Genomic DNA, 22665 nt, shown 5'->3' with positions numbered 1-22665 from the left:
AAAACAACTATGAAAGCAAAATTAAAAGAAAACAAAAGATCAAAGAATCAGTATTTGTATAGGTAATAGGCAAAATGTTCTAACATATGTATAACCAAAAACCCTTAAGAAGAAAAATAAAACTATGAAGCCAAATATCTAAAGCTATAATACACACACAAAAATACTTTTCATAAATAAAAAAAGGTCTGCATCTACTTAGTAAACAAACAGACAAAAAAAAACTGAAAACACTGGATATTCAGAAAAATTTACCCAAAGTGAATAACTCTGATATACTTTTCAGGAAAAGTATTAGTCTATATAACAAAAGGGAAAAAATGGATTAAAAAGGTAGGTTACTTAAAAAACCGAGGAAAAAGGAAAGAAAATCAGGGTGACATCAATATTCTCAACAGCTGCATATACGTAAGACAACAGGGGAGTAATATTTTCAAGAAATACAAGGAAAAAAGTATGAGTCAAAGATTTCTTTATTCCAGTTCAGCTCTCTTTTGAGCATCAAAACTATGGAAAAGAAAAGTTTTAAAAATAGAATAATTCAGTGATTATAGTGCTTATGTGCTATACTTTAAAAATCAACCAAAAGATGAACTTTATTCAACCAAGAGAAAACTGAAAATAACTTTGGCAACGGGACATGAGCAATCAGTACATTTAATTTTGAATCCAAGTCTAACACAAACATGAGGGGGAAAAGTATAAAAATAGTACATAAATGCTATAAAAAAGACAACATTGCCGAAATGATACAGCTAAAAAATGAGACATGAAGGGAGAAAGAAGTGGAAAGTAAAATAATTTTACCGATTGCTCCAAATACAATTAAAATCAAAGAATATTATCTAAATGAGATAAACCAAAATGATAGAAACGTAAGTAAGGAAAACAAAGATGAAGAACGTTAGAAAGGGCATTTGTATAAAAATTAACAACTAGGGGGAAAAAATCCTGCTGAAATATGTTATTTTTTAAAAAAGCCACAAACCTGATCATGTAGGAAAAACATACAGTGAATATAACATAAAATAACATGAAAGAGTTGACACCAAACACATTAGTCATATAAATAAATCAAATTGTTTTAATTCCTCATTAAAAGAAAAAGTTTATCAAATTGGCTTATTGGCAAAACCCTGCACCATAGTCAAGAGACACACCTAAAACGAAGTTATTAAGAATTGCTAAAAATAAAGTAATAGGCAAAGTTATTTCAAGTTATATGCAACCAATAAGAAAACAGAATATGAAATGCTATATCAAAAAAGTAAAATCCAGCTCCCCCAAATTTAAATGAGAAGGCAACTTAATTATAACTCTGAAAGATGCAATTCAACACAAAGATATATTTATGCACCAAACAAGATAACAATCACTTTCATGAAGCAAAAACAGGAGATACAAGAGGAAACAGACAAAACACTATTAATAGTAGACTTTAGCCTAACATTCTAAAACCAAGATAGACCATGTGAGCAAAAATATGGGTAATGATACAGGAGGCATAATAAACTGAAGCATATGTGTATATATATTCATATTACATATATTCATATTTAAATCATAGAGATTATACTTTATACTCAAGTACACAACAAGGTTCATGAAAATTGACCACATAGTAAATGACAGAAGAAACTAACAATTTCTACAAGGAGAAATAAAGCAGGTATCATTCTCTTAATACAGTGCAACTAAACTAGAAAACATAACAACAACAAAAAGCCCAGTAGTAAATTTGAAACTCTCTATTCTAAGTGAAAGGGGAATTACAAACCAACACTGTAGAATTTCTAAAAATGAAAATTAAGCATTACTTATCAGAATCTATAGGACAGAAATCAGAGGGTAATTCCTAGTCTTAAATATATGTTTGTTTATAAAGAAAAAGAATCTTAAAAGACTATAAAAGCACAAATATCACCCAGAAGGAAATAAATAATAAAGCATAAATTGATAAGGTAAAAATTTTATATAATAGAACCAATAATTCAAAATAGTGATTTGTTTTTTTAAAACAAATGAAATAGACCAGTTGGCTTAATTAAGGGGGGAAAAAAAAAGGAAAGATACACAAAGAAATGACATTGGGGATTTGCCATTGAGAGAGAGTAAATTTTAAAAAGTAAAAAATACTGTTTTGCAGAATTCTATGTAAATACATTTGAAAATCTAGATGCAATGAATACATTCCTAAAAAATACAATTTTCCAGAATTGATCCTGTTAAAAAGAGAAAGCTTAAACAGAAAGCATATATAATTCTGATACCTAGATTTTGTACTTCATAAAGTATAGTACAAATTTCATGAAGTTAACACACAAAAACAAAAACTACATGCCATACATTTTGAATATTGATGCCAAAATTGGGAAAATACTAGCAAACTGAACTTATCAGCACATTAATAAATGTTATATCATGACCAAGTGGGGTTTATTCCCAGAATACAAGGGTCATTCAATATTTGGGAATTCATTATCTTAATTCACCAGATTAACAGGTCTAATAAAAATTTTTTTTGAGTGTCTTTATATATGCAGAAAGATTTTTGAAAACAAAATGAATATCCATTAACAGTAAAAACACTCCATAAAATAAGAATTATGACACTTTCTTTTAAAAAAAATTTATTTATTTATTATTATTATTTATTTATTTTTCACTCAAAGATGCTGTTGTGGAGCAGCGGGTGGAGGAGAGAGGAGGTGGGTAGGGCAATGGAGGGGTGGGTGGAGGGGTGGGGCTGGCCCACAGCCTACTCCCACTGGCCTTGTTGAGGATGGCCGTCAGGGCATGGCTGAGGCCCACGGCCCCCCCTCAACCAGCTCAAGAGCCTGGGGGATTTCTGGCAGTGGCTCAGCATCACTGGGCTGGATGCGAACATTGGAGGGCATGGCTGAGGCTCTCAGTCCCCCCAATCCCAGCTTGGGGGACCGAGAGGTTTCTGGCTCTTTTAGGTTTTACAGGTGTTTTTTGGTGGTGTTAGACCTCTGCTAGTTAATATCAAAACTTTGCTTCTGATCCGTGGGTGTTTTGTTTTTACTTTCATTTCTGTGTTGGATTATTAGCTACTTCCACCACTTAAACTCTGCACTGGAACTAATTTGTTGTCCTTTCTTTACTTCTAAAATGGGGGAACTTCCTGTGGGGGACCAGCACTTGAGACCTGTGGGTGAGCTAAATTGCTGCTTTGTTGTTGACTCCTGGAGAAGGCTCTTGTGTAGCTCAGGTTTTAATTGTTGACCTTGTAAGCATTTCTAGGTCTTGTGAGGTCTGATGCTCCTGGGTTGTGTGGAAACTCTAGTTTGGGTCTGAGTCTTTTCAGCAAACTGTACCCCCTGAAGTCTATATTCCTGACCAGGCTCAGCTGAATGATCTTGTGCTTACTGGAGGGCAGATCAGCTGTGCATGCTGTGCCCTAGTGTTCCTTCAGTGGGTCCGTCTCCCCCACTCCCTGCACTCCAAACACTTCCCATGGGACGGGCCATGTGCCAGTCCCTTGCAATTACTGACCAGCCTCTGAGTGACTCCTTTTTTCAGTTGTTGTGGCCCCTTGCTTCTATGTGGGTCCATAGGAACCCTGTAAGTGGTCTTGCTGGCCTGGGGGCCACCAGGGCCCTCCTCTCCCCTGCAGCTTCCAAGCAACTTCATACAAAGGACACAGCTGCAGTTTTTGCTGGCTCCTGCTCTGTGTGCTCACCAGGGCCAGGCTTGAAGTGGCCAGGCTTGAAACAGTGGGAGTGGTCCTTTCTTTCTCTCATTATGGCTTCTCCTGCCTTCATGAACTCAGCAGGTTTCTTCTCCTCTTCCCCTGAGCTCTAGCGGCTCCAGCTTGGCTGTCTTTACTTTTTAATTATTGTAAATTGGCCAATATTGGGAGAGAGTGACGCTGGAGACTGTCTATTCTGCCATCTTGATTTTCTCCCTGAGATACTTTCTTAACATAATAAAAAGCATATACTCTGTTACTTAAAGTAACCACTTTTATTTAATGGGTAAACTCTAGAAGCTTTCTCAACAAGGCAAGGATGACCACTATTTTCACTACAATTTAGCAGTGTATTAGAGGCTTTTAACTGTCATATTGCATTTCTTAATGTGCTTGGTTACATGGCTAATGATTTTATAATTATTCCCTAAATTGTACATGTGTGTTTTGTATATTCTTTTGAATATATAGTTCACAATAAAATGCTAAAAATACTACATAAGGAAACCATCTACACATACAGTATTTGTTGTGATTTATGTTCATTTGTACATTTAAGTTTTATGGCTGATGGATATAAAACCTGACATTTTCAGCAAAATAAAGGAAGCACCAAAGATTCAAAACATGCAGCACGATATATAAAATGGTTCTATGGCCTTTTTATTGCTAGCGATAAAAATTTAAATCAGTGGCAGTTGATGTATTGTCAAGAAGAAAAGCATAAACGTTTTTGAGATTTAAGTATCAAACTTTCATCTGCAAAAGACATCCAATGAAAGTTAAACGCAGGTTTCAGGTCTGACATTTAAAAAGCCTGGAGGTCATCACTCCCATCCTTACAACAAGTTGGACAAACTGAAAATCAACATCTTTTCTTGGACCCATCAGAATACTGAGTTTGTAGGGCAAAGCGCCATTCAGAAATCTGAAGAGGCAGGCATATCCAGAGTTACCATGAGATTTTCTTACTGTGATAGAAGCTGCTGAAGACATAAACTGATAGATATACTAAAATGGCAGTTTTGACGAATTGCTGAATGCTGACTGTAGACTCGTGAGAGGAACTCCTGGGGTCCTCAGTTTTAGGGGACATCCTACACTTTTATGAGCTTTACCTTCAAGAAACCCACATTCTCATGGTGAAAATCTGAGAAAGAGTTCCCTGATGCCTCTGGCAGGGGTAGGGGAAGAGTAACTCTTGTGAAAAACACCTGCCTAGAGCCTTCCCCATAACAAAGGCCTACTTCTTATGAGGAAAGGCTTTTTCAGGGTCTTGTTCCAGAGCTGTGGTAGCAACACATTTCTCTCACTCTGGCCTCATCTAGCCTTCCTGCCTCACCTAGGGGAGGGGGCAAAACTGTATGAGAAGAATCACTTGCCAAAGTCACAGGCCAAAGACACAAGCCCATTAAAGTCTGAAATTTAATTGGAAGTTCATGGAATGTTCCTCTTCCCCCACACACCTTATCACCACACCAACAGGATTCCAGTAAAATAGCAGTGTATTACAGCTGAAAGACATGCAAGATACAGATTGTCTCCAAGGAGTACTTATGGAAGCCCAAAGTGAAGATGGGAGACAAAAAATGAGGACACTACAGAAGCTTGAAGCCTCAGTCACTTAATGGCTACAGCAAACCTTAAACAAAGCCCAAGACCTAGCCATATTAACATAAATCCTCATAATGGAGTTCCTATTATCTAATTCAACATATCTGGTTTTCAACAAGGCATGACAAATGGCAAGAAAAAACAGTCTGAAGAGACAAATCTTCAGAATGAGATGCAGATATGACACGTTGAAATTAACAGAAGGAAAATTTAAAATAATTATGATTAATATATTAAGGACTCTAGTGGAAAAAGTAGACAATATGCAAGAACAAATGGGTAGTATAAGCAGAGAGAAGGAAGTGCAAAGGAAGAATTAACAAGAAATTTAAAAAACTTGACATGGCTGAAGAAAGAATCAGTGAGGTAATGGATTAGAGTTGGAGAAATGAGTATGAACTCATATTTACCTTAATATAGACCCAGATGGATACATATAGAAATATTTATAGATATGCATATATACACAGATTAGCATACACACATATAGTTTCTTGCTCTGTCACTTGTCAGAGCCTAGAAGCAATGACATCCCAGTAGCAATGTGCACACCTAGCACCCAGATCTTGATTTCTAATACTGTTCTTCAGTAAAAGGAATCAGGGTCCCTTGGAAAAATGGCTAATTCTAGGGCTGGAGTAGGAAATATACAAGATGAACTGAGAGCACTTTGTAGTGCCAGAAAGTAAAGACGTGCTCAAAACAAACAAACACCACACACACAATGATGGATATGTCAAAGGACATAAGAGCCACTAAAAGAGCTCCAAATGGCCAAAGCTGAAACAATTTTAGCAACAAAATAAAGTAGTATTGGATTAAACCTAAAGTATAAAATAAATATATGAGTCCAAACTGACATAAATAAATGATTAAATAAGTAAACAAATAAATGGGAGAGAGTAGAAAAGTATCCCATGCAGAGGCATCCCAAAGGATTTACGTAGATACTCTGCCCTTAAAAATATGGAGCATAACTTTCCACTGCTTAAACATGGGCTGCGCATAGTGACTTTCTTCCAAATAATACAGTGTGGAAAGAGAAAGAAAAAAAAAGACTAAGTTTGTAGTAGAGAAAATTGACAAACACTACCTCAAACCACGTGATCAAGATTAACAACAGTGCTAAGTTATGTGGATAGTACATTTGATATAATATGATGAGAATGACACTTTATCTCTGTGGTCGTCTTCCCCAAAACATATTACCCCTGTATAGTCGTGAGAAAAACACCAGACAAATCCCAACCGAGGCAGATTTTTCAAAATACTGGGTCAGTACTCACCAAAACTAACAAGGTCATCAAAAACAAGGAAAATCTGAGAAACTGTCAACACTAAGAGAGGCCTAAAGGAGGTATGATCACTAAATGTGATGTGGGATCCTGGGTGGGAACCTGGAATAGAAAAAGGCACCAGGGGAAAATGGAGAAGATAAACTGAGAGGTAAATTTTTAAAAGCACATGACAAAATAAAGTCCTTCACAATATTTAAGGGTAAAATGTGGATAAGACACTATAGAATTTAGGACTGTCTAGGTTTACCAATTTGATTTAGCATCAATTCCATTCTTTTACTACATAAACATTGAGTACCACCTATGTTCATGGAACTCTTTCAGGCATTATGGAGTATCACAAAAATGCATAAGACATAGTCTGTGCTCTAAGGAGATTACATAATACAGGTTAAAGACCATTATATACAATTTCTATGATGTTAACCTTTTCCTACAAATTCAGGGTTTTTTTTTTTTTCCTAATGGAGTCAGTAAATAAATTGGACCTTTGCCTTATGGGGTTTCGCTGGGCAGTGAATTTGTGTATTTCACATATAAGGGAAAAAAGGTGTCAATTTCTTCACAACCACACAATAGCTCAGCTGACATTGACTTAACAGTACTAATTTTTAAATTTTTAAAAATTTATCTGCATTTCCTTACCTGACTGAAATTAGTTTCTCCTTTTTCTTTTGGACATGTTCAGATACATGGCAGTTCTTAAAAGAGCTGTGAAATTCCAATATTTATCCTTAGCCAGGATTCTCAAAGTGATTTATTAGGCTTTTTTTTTTTTTTTGCCTGGAAGGTTTTAAGTGCTTCAATCTGGCAGTTTTTTGATATCGAATGAGGACTTGGATTTCTGAGCATAGTGATATCCTTATGTTGTGATCTCTTCCATCCAGTTTTGATTTTATTAATAATGGGTAATACTGAGCTTTCTGTATAATCACTGACTGCTAACAATTTGTTTTGCTATTTCTAATGTGAAGTTTCACTGATATAAGAAGGATGATGGCAAATGAGAGCAATATATATAAATAACTAGGTTAATATAGCAAGGAAGGACTCTCAAGTATGAATAAAAGTAGGCAAAGGATCCTTTATAAAAATTTAATTCTTTCCATTCTCTCCCTAGTTCTTTAACTGAAAGAATTTGTACCAATGTATGTAAAACACTTCAATAAAACTGAACAAATACCAATTGTACACATAACACTTATATGCTTTTTCCTTTTTCTCTCCTTTTTTTTTTCTAAAAATGTGGATGCTTGAAAATAATCACTTCTTTTTTGTGATAACTGCAGAACTTCCTTGGAAATGATGCCAGTTAAGACTTGGTGGTGGGAAAAAGAGGATTAGGTGTAGGATGGTGATTTCCCACAGGAAATCCATCTTGCAGCTTGTAGTGAAACTGACTTCAAGGGCAGGTTAATGAAATTACAGTTTGCTAAACATCCTAAAACCCATCATTTACCATTTCTAAACAAGATGCAATTATCAGGCAGCTTTATTTTATAACACCAAAAGCACTTAGGTCCATCTCTCGATACTGACATTGCAAATTTATCTCTATATAAAGTGAATAAAAAGTTTTAGAAACTGATTATATGAGGGGTCTTCAAAATTGTTCATGGAAGGATTCATACTCTCTTTAATTCAACTTTTTAAAGTACCCTTGTAGTAGCCTGCTGTGTGTTTAGCAGCATGAAAAACCTCCTTACTCTGGTAAAACCACACAAGTGCTTTTGTTGCATTTATTGTAGATGAAATCATCAGGAAAATACCTTCTCTCAAATTGCACTTGCTATTTAACTCAGCAAATATTTGAGAGAACACTATGTGAAAGTCTGAGTTTGACAGTATGAGTGCTACAAAACCAAATAAACTAAGCCCCTGGTCCTAGACCTGAGAGAATTGATTAAATAGTTTTCAATGGGATATAGGGGAATTGTTATACATGCAAGGTAGGAAAATTATGCCTTTGCTGTTTCTCCATGTTTTTACAAACCCTTATCTTTAGCTCTCAGATGATATTTGTCAACTCTACAAATACCCAGTGTTTGCATTGTCCAAAGCACTCCACTGCAGAGCCACATCCAAGTCCAATATCACGAAGTTCCAAAAATGCCCTCCATCCAAAACTGTTCCTTCCCTTTCATAGCTGATCAAACTCACAGTCACTAGAAGAGCACCAGCTAGTTTATCTCTCCTTATAGAATACTTCAGCCAAATCTATCTAAACATACTTAGTTAGCTGTTCTACAGGGCAGTTTCCACTGGGGATTGTAAAACCAGTGTTGACTGTTTTAGTTCTGGTGTTAACAACAACAATCTGGCTGAGTCTCTAAGGCAGTTGTTCTGGGTGAGTAGGGTAGTGGGTTGGGAAAATCTCAGAAAGGTGTCCCTTTGATTTTTGAAATCTTTTACTCATATTAAGATAGTGCTAGTCACATTTCTGACAAATGGACAGTCCTGTGAAATCAAGTCTTGTCCCATGCTTTCCAGAGTCATCACTCAATGAATATTTGTTGAATGAATAAATACATGCATGAATGTATACAGAGAACAAATTGTTGACCTCTAGGAAGTACAATCACAGAATGTTCGTTATTATCTTATGCATTTTAGGCTGTTTTGAAGGAAGAACACTGTATTTGCTGTGGGAAATTTATCTTAGACATGAAGGTAAATAATTGAATGCTATCCAGGAAAGTTGGCTATAATGGTTACTTTGTTAAGTCAACAAATATTTGATGAACACTTACTATGTGCAGCTACTTTCTAGGCATTGGGAAAGCAGAGCTGAAGAAGATTGATAGGAGCCTGACTTCCTAAAGCTTCGAGTCTTATGGATGCAAGTAGACAATAAACCAAAACTTAAGCAAAATAATTTCTATTTTAATGCGCTATATGGAAAACAGTAGAATATCATAGAATGGAGTGTATTGGGGGAAAGAGTGTTCTACTTTACTTAGGGTTATAAAAGAAGGCCTTTCTGAATATTTGAGTTTGACCTGAGTCATTGAGAAGATGGAAGAAGCTTCATAAACAGCTTACCCTCTCTAAACAGAGGGGTGGGCAAGTGCTGGAGGCAATAAAGAGTTTATTTTGATCTAGGAGGGGTTGGCAAACTTTTCTTCTAAAGGGCTTTGAAGGCTATATGTTCTCTGTTACAACAACTCAACTCTGCTATTGCAGCACAAAAGCAGCCATAGGTGATACATAAGTGAATGAATGTGGCTACGTTCCAATAAGATTTTATTTGAAAAAATAGGTGATAGGGTCAACTTGCCTCGCGGGCTGTAGTTTGCCAACCCCTGCTCTAGAGTATAGTGCAAATGCAGCAGCGTTAAAGGTTGAAATTGGAGAACTGTGCAGGGTCCAGACCATGTGGAGACTTACGGGATCGTAAGGAGTTGGGATTTTATTCTTAGTGCAACGCAAAGACACTGAGAACTCCCATTAAGCAAGGGAGTGAATAGATCTGATTTAGTTTTTAAAATATTATTCTAGAGGTTGTGTAGGGAAAGGATCATCAAGCTCAAACGTAGAAGTGAGAAGGCTATTTGCTGTAGTCTGGGTAAGGGATGACGACGTTGGCCTGGAGGGGGCAGCAGAGAGATGGTGCGGAGATGAGATGCGCCAAGGAATGAAGTAGTGACGATGGTGCTATTATGAAGATGGGGAAGAAATAAAATGCTCAGATTTTCAGAGTTTTAATTTGACAGGTCTGTAAGATATCCTGTGTGACCCTTCAGAAGAATACTTGAACAAATAACTACAAGTAAGCATCGACCACGTGAAAGAGCGAAGCATCACTAGTATCCAGTCATTCTAGCCACACCAGTATGGCTTTGGAGGGAATGTACCAAAGCCCCTCTTGGAAGATCATGACCTACATAGATGCCAGGCTGTAAAGCTACATAATCAAACGTAACTCAGGACTTTTGTAAAACTGGCCACAGACACACTTCCTTTGTCAAAAGAGAACGCCTTCTTCAGCGTAGGAAGCTGCATACTTTTACCTCATGTCTCTGTTTCTGCAATGTCAATAAGCAAATTGCCACAGCAGAGAAAGGGCAGGCAGATAAAAATAACTAGTGTAGAGAGACACAGGATGTTAGTTGTGACCAGCAAAGAATGCTGTGAATGTGCTGCTACACATGCTGTTGGGCTTTGACCACATCCTAACACACGGCTCAACACAGCAATATGTCACAGCTTCAGTAATCTAGGCACATGCGTGAGAAAAAAGTAACTGCATTTTATGCCACAGAAAATTGCCGCAGAAAAAGATCACAGAAATAAGGAACAAGTTAATAAACTATGGATCAGCACACAAGCTAAATAATGTTTCCCAATTCATTCCATATTAGCATATGAATTTTTAATAGGTATTTTGGGTCAAATATATTTAAAAAGCATTTTTTTTTCTAAAGCATAAACCTTTTTGAAATAGGTTTATTTATGGCAGAACATCTTAATGCTAATCATTAGTACCAATAATGCTAATATGCAATATGAATCCCCAGGAGGGTATAATATTTAATGTTTACAAATATAAGTTTGAAAACACACCACAGTTTGGTAAATACACACACACTGCACATACCTATATATTTTAATAAAATACTCAATATAGTCATCATCCTATTTTATCTAGGATTAGTTTGGATTATGATTTGCTGCAAGTAACAGAATATCCAATTTTAGCTACTTAAACAATAAGGAGTTATTTTCCTTAAAGAGCAAGAAGCCTGGAGGTAGGTTTATGGCTTTATTCAACAGCTCAGCAATGTCAGAACAAACTCAGAAATGCTCTTAACCTTTCTCTCTCGGTTGTAGATGGCTGCTGCAGCTCCAGGTTACCATAGCTGTGTTAGAGAAAGAGAAAGAGGAGAGGCAAGGGTATGTCAGCTTCTGTTCCTTTCAATAAGAAAAACAAAATATTTTTCAGAATCCTTGTAGCAGACATTTTCTTGGGTCCTTTTATCTAGAATTGGGCCATAGAACCACATTGAACTGCTGCAGAGGGTGGCAGGGCAGGGGGAGGCTTTAGAAAATCAGAGAATAGGATTCTTATAATTGGTTTAGCTGCCCATGTTCCATGTGGGCTGGGCACATCACTGCTTCAAACAAATTAGACCATAGGGAGAAACTGGATCTTGACTAGGCAACTAATAGCATCTGCTATATAGACTTCGTTACAAGACAGACTTAATATACCTCATTTGTTATTTTTAAACTGTGATGAACACTGTAATATACTGCTCAGATCCCCCTTCAGGAATGAAGGACTGATTATCCGGTTGCTGGGAGGGTTGCTTGAAGACAGGCCTCAACCTATCAGCTCTCTTCAAGTATTGCCTCAATTGACGAAGTCACCTTACCAAGGACATGACCCTTTCCAAGGGCATGAGAGTGTGTTATTTTAATCCTTTTAATTTTTTGAGACTTGTTTTATGGACTGCCATACAGTCAATGCTGAAATTGTTTAATGTGTGCTTAAAAATAATGTGTATTTTGCTGTTGCTATTGAAGTACTGTTTAAATGTTAATTAGGTCCTGTAAGTTGGCAGTGTTGTTCATGACTTTTATAACCTTACTAGTTTTCTCTCTAGTTCTGTCAGTTACTGAAACAGGAGTGGCTAAATCTTCAATTAATTCTATTGTATCTTTTATTTCTCCATAAATTCTGTCAGTTTTTGCTTCATTTTGGAGGGGTGGTTCTGTTGTTTGGAACATATATATCTATAACTGTTATATTTTTCTGATGTATTGACCTTGTTATGATTAGGATACATTACCAAAAACATCACCCTTAGCAATATTCTTTGTCTATTTTGTCTCATATAAATATAGCCATTCCAACTCAGTTATTGTTATTGTTATTGTGTACTTGCATATCTTTTCTCTTTCTTTTACTCTCACCTATTTTTGTCTTTAAATTTAAAGTGTGTCTTTAACAGACAAATAGTAAGGTCTCGATTTTTTATCCATTCTACCTCTGCCTTTTGATTGGGGTGTTAAATCCATTTAAGTTTAACATAATTATTGATGTAGTTAAGTTTACATCTGCTGTTTTGGTATTTGTATTTTATATATCTCATGTCTTTTTTTTCCCCCACTATTTCTCCATTACTGTCTTCTTTTTTTTACACAAGTACTTTTTGAATATCATTTTAATTCCTTTGTTTATACTTTGGCTGCATTTTTAAAATTTTTTATCAGTTATTTTAGGGATGACAATATCTATCTATAACTTTCACAGTTCACTTAAAATTAGTACTGACTTAATTTTAATAAAAGAGCAAATTAGTACCAATAAATCTCCATTTCATCTTATCCTATTCCTTTGTGTTATTATTGTCATAGATATAAAATCTTCATGTATATTATAAACTGAACAATACTGTGCTATAATTATTGCTTTAAACAATCTTCTGATTTTAAAGAAATTAAGAAAGGAAAAGAAAAAAATTACATGCACAAACACACACAAACTTGCACACACACACACACACACACACAGTCTTTTTATTTACTCACATGTTTCTGGTGATCTTTATTTCCTTCTGTGAATCTGAGTTACCAGCTGGTGTCATATCCATCAACCCGAAGGACTTCCCTTTACTTTATGTATATCATTTGCTCTCTCTTCCCTCTTCTTTCTGTGCATGTATTTGGAAGTTGATTGTGAGTTGCCGAGATTATGCCCCTTTATCTCTAAATCCTTAGTGTGTATTTCCTGAGATCAAGACTTTTTTATTTCATAACTACAGTACTATCATAAAATTCAGAAAATTTAACATTGGTACAATACTGTTACCTACCTGACTGTTCTATATTTAAATTTTAGCAATTGTCCCAGTAACATCTTTTACAGCTATTTTCCCCCCATAGCCCTGGATCCAATGTAAGATCACTCTTTGTCTTTACTTGTCGTGTCTTCTTAGTCTGCTTTAATCTGAAACATTTAATCAGCATTTGTTTGTTATTCTTGACCTTGATTTTTTGAGCTACATGGGTCAGTAATTTTTGTAGCATGACTGTCAGTTTGGGCATGACTGACACTTTTTGATTGATTAAAGTTTCTCAATTTTCATAGAATACCAGAAAAAATGTACTGTAAAAGGAGATATATGATTTTGGTTGGTTCCATTACTGGTAACACTAACTTTGATACTTAGTTAAGGTTCCATCTGCTATGTTTCTCTACCATGAAGTTAATAGTTTTCCTTTTAAATTAATAAATAATTTGTAAGGAGACATTTTGAGACTAGGTTAATATCTCTTTGTTCATCAATAATTCATGTACTAGTTTAGCATCTACTAACAATATTTTTCTAAATCATTTATTAATTTGATAGTTACAAAATGGTGCATTTTCTAATTCCATCATTTCTTTTATGATTATTAGCTAGTGTGTATTCTAAAAATTTCCCCTATCATTTGTTTGTTTGTTTGCTTGTCTATCAACATGGACTCATACATTTTTAATTTTTTTTCTATCTCAGTACTTTTATAGTGAGATTTATCAAAGCATACTTTAGATATAGTAAAAATTCATCATTTAAAATTTTTCCCCCCAAAATTTCCTTTTTGCCTTTTGCAGTCACTTCTTTCCCCAGTCTTTAACCTCCAAACCTACTGATCTCATTTCTGTTTCTATTTTATTTCAATTTCTGATTTTTTGTTGCTAGTATTAAGAAATAAAATTAATATTTTTGTATATTAATCTTGTATCTTGAAACTCTGCTACACTTGCTAATTATCTACCAGATAATTTTGTAGATTTCATAGAATAATGTCATCTGTAAGCCAATTTTACTTTCTTATTTCTAATTCATGTGCATTTAACTTCTTTTCTTATTGCTTGGGCTAGAACCTACAGTAAAATGTTGAATTAAAGTGCTGAGAGTGGATATTCTTTCCTTGTGCCTATTTTAAGGGGAAAGCATTTAGTATTTCACAATTAAGAATGATGTAAGTTGTAGGTTTTTTGTAAGTACTCTTAATTATGTTGAGGAAGTTCTTTCATATTCCTAATTAGAGTTTTATTTCTATTTTAGTTAGAAATGCATGTTGAGATTTTGCAAAATCATTTTTCTACCTTCTGTTGAGATGATCAGTTTTTTGTTTGTTTTCAGTCTGTTAATCTGATGACTTACATTGATTGACTTTCTAATATTAAATCATCTTTGTATTCCTGGGATAAACCCTGCTCAGTTGTAATAAATTATCCTTTTAATATATTGCTGGATTATACTTGCTAAAATTTTGTTATGGATTTTTTCTATCTATGTTTATGAGGAATAATTTGTCTGTAATTTTCTTGTAATACCTTTATCTGATTTTGTTACCAGGGTAATATTAACAACATAAACATCTAATACTTATTGTGTGTTTTATATCTACCAGACACTGTTCAAAGTAATTTACATTTATTTTCAAACTTTTGTTTTGATGTAATTTCAGATTTTACAAAATGATTGCAAGAATAGTACAAAATATTCTCATTTACTGTTAGATTCCTCAAATGTTAAATATATATCACATTGGCCTTATTATTTTCTTGTTCTTTCTCTGAGTTTTTTTTCTTTAAAGATTCATACATTTTTTAGGCCTGCTGGTTGGCTCAGCAGGTTAGTGTGCAGCCTTGTAACACCAAGGTCTACGGGTTTGGATTCCCATACTGGCCAGACATACACACACACACACACACACACACACACACACACACACACACAAAAAAAACCAAAAACAGCAAACAAAAAAACCCCTGTAGAGATTCATATATATTTTTAAAATTCTGATAAATTTTTATGGATAGTTCGCTTTATTATATCCTCACTTTCATTAGTTTTATTCAATATCTAAATAAATGTTATCCTTTGTTTTGTTCTACTATGCATGACCAGACTGACATCATTTAGGACATCTCAGGTATTATTTTAGGGCCCATTAAATTATACTAATAAATTTAGATTAAAATGTCAAAAAAATGCTCTTACTCTTTTGTGCTCTGGAAGATGAGTCTATGTATAGAATTGTGAAGTCTATATCTGGCGAACAGATAGCACCTATCTAAAATTAAGTTCATTCTCTGTACCCCTTACTCAAATATTTATCACTCTAATTCCATTCTCTGTTCTTCTTTATTCCTCTTTGAGACATGGAGCTGACTTCTATGGACTACATCATTGGGGCTGCTTTTCCCTCTGAGTATTGGGTTCGGCTAATGAGGAAAATGGGTGGAAGACTGGAGGACAGAAGAGAGCAAAATTGGGATGTTTTCCCCACAGCTCGCTTCTTACCTGGTCATGCCACAGCAATGGCTGCGTGTGTGTATGTCTGTCGGTCTGTGTGTCTGTGTGTTTGCAAACCACAGCTTCTGTCAGGCATAGCTACATATCTCACTGGGTTCCAGTCACTTATACTCCTCTAATACTTTCAAGCGTAGGTGGTTGTGGTGGTTAATTCTAGGTGTCAACTTGATTACATTAAGGAATACCAAGAAACCTGGTAGGGCTATCTTTTTAGATGTGCCCATGAGAATGTTTCTAGCAAAGATTAGTATGAGAGCCTGAGTGGATTGGATGGGAACGACCCACCCTCAATCTGCTGGAGGCCCGGAGAGAACAAAAACTGAGGAAAAAGGTGAACCTCTTTCTCTATCCGCTAGAGCTAGGATAAACTGTGCTCTCCTGTACATGGACTTCAGAGCTCGAGACTTGCCAGCTTTTGGGTTCCAGTGGTACCATTGGCTTCCTTGGTTCTGAGGCCTTTGGACTTGGACTGCAGCACACTACCGGCATCCCATTTGCAGATGGCCTATCGTGGGACTCCTCAGCCTTCCCAATTGCATGAGCCAATTCCCCTAATTAATCCCCTCTTATATATTTCTAAACATATCCTATTGGTTCTGTCTCTCTGGAGAACCCTGACTAACACAGTGGTCATCTGCTCTCTCTACTGGTAACCCAGAAATGCTTCACTTTCCCTTGTGCTTCCTGTTAGTCCTGCCTGTACCTTTGTAAATAGTCCTTTATTCAACTCATTAAACTACCCCCTTTGACTCCTATCATCTGCTTCCAGCCCGGACCCTGACTGCAGCATCACTTCCTGATGTTCCTGCTTCTGCTCTATGTTCCTAGGCCCTGGGCCCCTCCAACTAGAACTTGCCTTCTCCTAGAAATAGTCTAGCACTACATCTGTCATTTTGATCAAAATTTAATCTACTGCATTTATTTGGTGGAGGATCCATAGAGCTAGACTCACTGTATAAACTTCTGAGATGCCAATTGTGTTACTTATTTTAGGACAGTTGAATTCTAAGAACTCATTCCTTTTTAATCTCAACAAAACCATCTCTAATTATGAAAATTTTTATTCAGGTGGTAAAGTTGATATTATCACAGTTTCTCTCAAGTAAGCCAAGCCCTGAATGTAGAAGGAGGCCAGAAGGTAAAAGCCAGTTTAACAGGAACAAAAAGTTGCTTGATCTAGTGTTTCCTAAAATACATACTTCAGAACAATAGTCCTGAAAAATTCTTTAAAAATAAAGGAATGTGACTCATATGCAATAATTTTTTGAAATATACTGCATAATACATCCTCATCTTGAGAGGAGAAATTGCATATTAGCTAACTAAAGCTATGAGAAGTCCTACAGCAAATAGACTTGTTTTAATTTGTTCACACCAAATGCATTTCAAATAAGAACAAAATTTATCATAATGCTTTAGCTTTGCTAATACTCTCTCTAAGGCATCACCTAGAAGTCAGTGTAATATGGCAAATTGTTTCCTAGAAATCTTGGATACTTAAGTCTCTCACATGTGGAAAATAGACTGTGCGTACAATTAGACATTTTTCTCTACTGTTTCTAAATTTCTATTATATAATCTTTTATTTTAACGTTTGATTTTCTAAGAATTCTGGTCCTGTAAGGCACAATAAGTGTAATAAAAAGATCCAAAAACCTTATGCCAAATCTGTGCGTTCTTCTATTGCTTTTTTTTTTTTTTTCTTTTCCAGCTGTGTAATTATGTTTTCTGGAGGATCTTATAGTCTAAACTCAATGAAAATGTGAATCATCAATATAGTCTAATGAGATGCAATTGTAACTGTTTAATTAATTTTGAACAATTCCATATTTTAAAACAGCATAATTGGAAACACAGGGGTCCCTCCCTTCCATTTTCTAATAAAGTTGTTTGCTCATTTTATACTATCTTTAGTATAACTAAAGAATGATTCACCAGAAATAAAGAAAAATTACATGAAGAGATAAGATGTTTCTATAAAACAAAGGTATTCTAAAGGGTCTTTAAAATAAAGAAGCATCTTTTATTCTGACTATAAAAGTAGTGCATGTTATTGTAAATAATTTCAACAATAAATCCTTTTGTAAATATATTGCAATACCTATTCTTAACAGCTTGGAACCCCTTGGACTTAAAGTATATGTATATACACACATACACATACACACACAGATGTAAATAAATAGACTATAGCGATTAATTACAAAAATGATAGATGATCATAAAAAAAGAGTTTTGAAAAACTGGGTCACTCTCTATGCTGTGTGACCCATTTTTCTGAGTGTGGAACTCTGAATGGCAGGTGTGATTTTGATATGTTTTTCAGTTTTTTTGGCAACAAACCTCAATTTTGTTTGCCTTAAAATTCTCATTTTATGACAGGTACCCATCAACCGCCCCCCCCCCCAAATTTCCTATGACATTTCTAACTCTTCAAGCTTATCAGGACATTTCTGCTTAGTATAGTTATCTTTTAAACTTCATTTTGGTAACCCATCTCATTAAAAAGTACAACAGAGGCCTCATGTTTATTTATTAGTTGAACATAGCTCATAGCTCATAAGCCATCATTCAAATCCCATAGACATTTTCATAGTCTGATAATGTCTCCATGTGCTCAGCCATCTATATTTAATGAAAAGCTATCTTTTTTCTGGCAAATTTCAAACATCTGTGGAGCTATCTGATGCACAGGCACAGGCGTTCTGTGTGCCCTTGGACAATTTTGTCATATCTTCCAACTCCATAAATCTATGGAACGGGGAACATTGTAATGCAGATCACTTTTCAAAAATGTTATAATCATTAGATATTGTGAAGTGGTTCAGATTTATTAGCCTAAGTTTTTACTGCTTTGGAGATATCAATCATGTGTTTAGGATGTACATTAACTCTTTTAAGCCATTAGGTAATCACTTAGCATGTACTACAGGCTCCTTTATTGACATGAAACAGGAATCAACCTTCCTGGGTCCCTGCCTATCTCCCCCACTCTTGTCTTCCCCAGCTCCCCAGCTCCCTGCAGACTTGTCTATTAGAGTCTGAGGCACGGAAGTTCTTAGCCAGCTGGTGTCCCAGGGAGTAGGTTTGGTTTGGGTCTCTCTTCCTGTTGGGCTGTTCTGAGAGGTACACCTCCTGGGCTAACCAAGGAATTTCTGCATTTTTGCCAGAGTCATTCTTGCTGAGTTTGACTTTCTCTGCACTCACAGCCAGTTACTGAACTCTTATTTTTTTTCTGGAATTACACTTTATGGATCATCCAGACTGGGGTATCTTCCTTCCTTCTTTCCCCATCCTCTTCAATGTTTTTGTTCTAACAAGGAGATGCTGTCAGCTATATTTCCTGTCTTGAGACCCTTTCTCTCTCCAGTGTTCTCTGTATGCTTCAGTTGACATAAGTGGGCATCTACTTTGCCCATATTCCAAGGTCTTGCTTCAGTAACTCATGCAGTTCCCTCTTGGGCCTGAAGCTTCTACCCTCCTTGTCAGTTACCCTCTTCCCTCACCAAAGCCCAACCCCTCAAGGCCACCCCACGACTGGCCCTTTCCTGTTAAGCTGATGTCTTAGGTGTCCAAACCTGCCTGGATGTCTGCAATTCAGCTCTCAGCAGTCTCTATCTCTGTGTTCCATCTAATTCTGGGACTGATTCATTGTTGTCCTCTGGTCCCTACATGAACCTGATACTGGTGTTCCCTCAAATTCTTCGTCTGTAGTCACCAGGCCTGCTACACAGAACCTGTCACCCTGCTAATGGATGGTTGCCGAACAGAGTTCTCTGGCCAAATAAGTTTAGAAAAGATTCATAAAAAGATGATTTGGGTTTTCTTTTTGCAGGACTTACCTAAGCCTTTAGTACTCATATACTAACATGCATCTATAGAGGTAAAAATAATACACAGCTTTTCCAAATATATTTATTGAAGGAGCATTTGTTTTTTAAGCATTTCTCAAAGACCTAGTGTCCTATGAAACATATTTTGAAAATGCTTTTTAAGGAAGATTAGACTAGGAATCTCCATGGTCTCTTTCAGTTTTATAGATTCTGATTCAATGATTCACAAGAAATATTTTGGGGAAAGTGATTGGAGTGGAAAAATGTTAATGTTTTACCAACTCTGCCCAAAGAACAAAGAAAACACTGTATTTTGCTTACTATAGGAGTTGTTTTCTACAATGGGACAAAGAGAAAGCAGAAGGCTCTACCATTATTTTATTAATTCAATCATTGTAAGAATATTTATTGAGACCTAGAATGTGCCAGGCTTAAATCTTGGTTCTGGAGTTTTAATGATGGGTTAGATCAATTCTACCCCACATATATATGAGTTTCTCAAAGCATTGTCCAAAATATTTATTTTAAAATAACCAGGGGTGCTCGTTAAAATGCAGATTTCAGGGCTTCTTCCCCAGGTATTCTGATCCAGTAGGGCCCAGGATTTTTAACTAATGCATTTTAAACTAGTGCCACATAGCATATTTATGCACACTAGCATTTAAGAGCTTCTGACATTGAGACTCTGGGATGGTGGTTGAGAACTGGAGCTTGTTGTCAAGCTGCTCTAGGTTAGACAGAGGCACTCACAGTGACTGGGATGAGGGTTGGCAGGCCATAAGATAAGCACCTAGTCTCCTGGTGGGATAATGTACAGAAGGCAACTGATGCATAGTAAGAGCTCAGAAAGGGTTAATCCCCTTTCCTCCATCATGTTTGGAAGAAAATGCAACAAGTGGCTGAGCATGCCCAAGGGTTGCTTACTGTTCCCTCCTCAGGTTAGTACATTTCATTTTGTTTCCATGTGAGTTCACTTGTGGGGAGATACCTCGATCCTTTCTAGAGATATGAAAGATCAATCCTAGTTTAATTCATACCTTGATTTGATTATTTCTTTTTGAATTAGACTCGAGTATTGGTAAATATTCAAATACCAGAGTATGGAGGCTTGTGGGATTTTTCTTCCCACATTACATGACAGTTTTAGTCAACTGGTTTCAGGTCAAAACTCTAGAGGCGTCCATCACCACATTTCCTGTTTGTAACTGAACAAAGTACACACAAAAGATTTTAAGAGACAGAAGCGGAAAAAAAAAAACCCGGAGACACCGATAAAGATAAGTTTTCTGCCCTGCTGCTTCGAACATAACATAACAGAGCAATTTTACTTAGGAAAAAAAGTTCGTGAGAGCATTTTAAATCATACATTTGCCTTATGGCTACATAAGGATTTCTCTGAAAAAAGAAGCATGTCAGGTAAGTGGCATTTTTAATTACTTTGTTCAGTTCCTATGCCTAAAAAATTCGCTTAGTAATTTCCAAGTCCTCACAAAAAGTTCCTTAATATTTGGAAGGTAAATTAGTTAACACAATTATTTTGAAAATGTGAGATAACCTTTATTATGATTCTAATATATTTTGAAATATATTGATGAGTTTGACTATTTTATCTTGAAAGAAAGAAAGCGGGCAGTTTTCTAATGTAAAGCTAGTTGTAGCTGTTCAGTAAAAGTTCATTGATAATTATGCCATTTGAAGTACATGTTCTTTTTAAGGAAGCTTTGTTAACTATACAGAGTCCTCTTTAATTCAGTTTAGATGTAGAGCAGGATAGGCGTCACTGCACTCTCAGAAACTACAGTATGTTCCCAGCAGTCGATCCAATTGTCAACATAAACAGAGATGACAATTTTGAAAAGGCCAGTGACAATTCAGTCGCTTAAGCAATAGTTGTGAGGGTTGAATCCACACCAGTTCACTCTTGTGACTCCGTGTTGATGGTCCATTCCTCCTATATTCTTCTGTGTGCTTTTAATTTTTTAATAAACAACTTTTTGTTATAAGAGAAAACACACTCATTATACGAAGTGGGAGACCTGTGAAAATTATATTAAAATTTTTTTTTTAAATCTTACATATTTCCCCTAACCTTAAAAACATAAAATATTAAGTTGTATTGCCTTCCAATTTTTATTTCTATACTTTCTACATAGTTTGCTTTTCATAACTAAAACAATAATGTACATAAAATTATCTATCCAGATTTTTCCCCTAAGATAACAAAACCATTTCCCTTTTTATTACAACTTCTGCCTACTCATTTTAAATAAATGCACAAAGTGACATCTATTGGGCTGTAGTCATGTGTTTACTTAGTCATTTGTTTATTGTTGGACATTTTTTGTTGTATCTAGTTTTTTAATATATTAAATGATGGAAAGATGAACAATTCCATCACTTTTTTGTATTAAAGTTTATTTTCTTAGGAAAGAGTTCTAGAATTGAAATTACCAAATGAGAGGTTATGAACGTTTTAAGTCTCATTATTGCCAAATTGCTTTTCCAAGAGTGGTGCCAATTCAATTTCCTCCCAGTGGTGTTTCTTCTTAACAGGCTGGTCTCCTTTAAAAGAACCTCTACTACTTTCATAAGTGCGACATGAAGACCCATTGTTTAATATGCATTACTTTGATTATAGTAAGGTTGAAAATTTTTGCATGGGTTTTTTAACTGCTCATAATTCTATCATTCATGAATTGTCTGATTATATCTTTTTGCCTAATTATTCTTACAGTACTTTTAATATCAATTTATATGAGCCATTTACAGAGTGAAGATATGACATATCATAATTTCTGTGAATTTGCTTCCCAGTGTTTTGTTTGAGGGATTTTAAAATCAATTGATTGTATGAATCACACAGGGACCATAAGCTGATATACGATTTTACACCC

General features: G+C 35.6%; 1 protein-coding gene across 1 annotated transcript in view; it reads left to right on the top strand.

The window, feature by feature from the left end:
* LOC134389873 (T-cell receptor-associated transmembrane adapter 1) overlaps window positions 1-22665 on the top strand; it is a 76614-nt gene that overhangs the window by 27704 nt on the left and 26245 nt on the right. Inside the window, exons 2-4 of the mRNA XM_063113310.1 lie at window positions 9884-10017; window positions 11455-11517; window positions 11897-12030. Of these exons, the coding sequence (XP_062969380.1) occupies window positions 9884-10017; window positions 11455-11517; window positions 11897-12030 (331 nt within the window). The remainder of the gene's footprint in view (window positions 1-9883; window positions 10018-11454; window positions 11518-11896; window positions 12031-22665) is intronic.

The sequence above is a fragment of the Cynocephalus volans genome, chromosome 1 (genome assembly GCF_027409185.1).
Source record: "Cynocephalus volans isolate mCynVol1 chromosome 1, mCynVol1.pri, whole genome shotgun sequence".
NCBI lineage: Eukaryota > Metazoa > Chordata > Mammalia > Dermoptera > Cynocephalidae > Cynocephalus > Cynocephalus volans.
The sequence above is the reverse complement of the archived record's forward strand: the minus strand, read 5'-3'. Positions and strand labels throughout refer to the sequence as shown.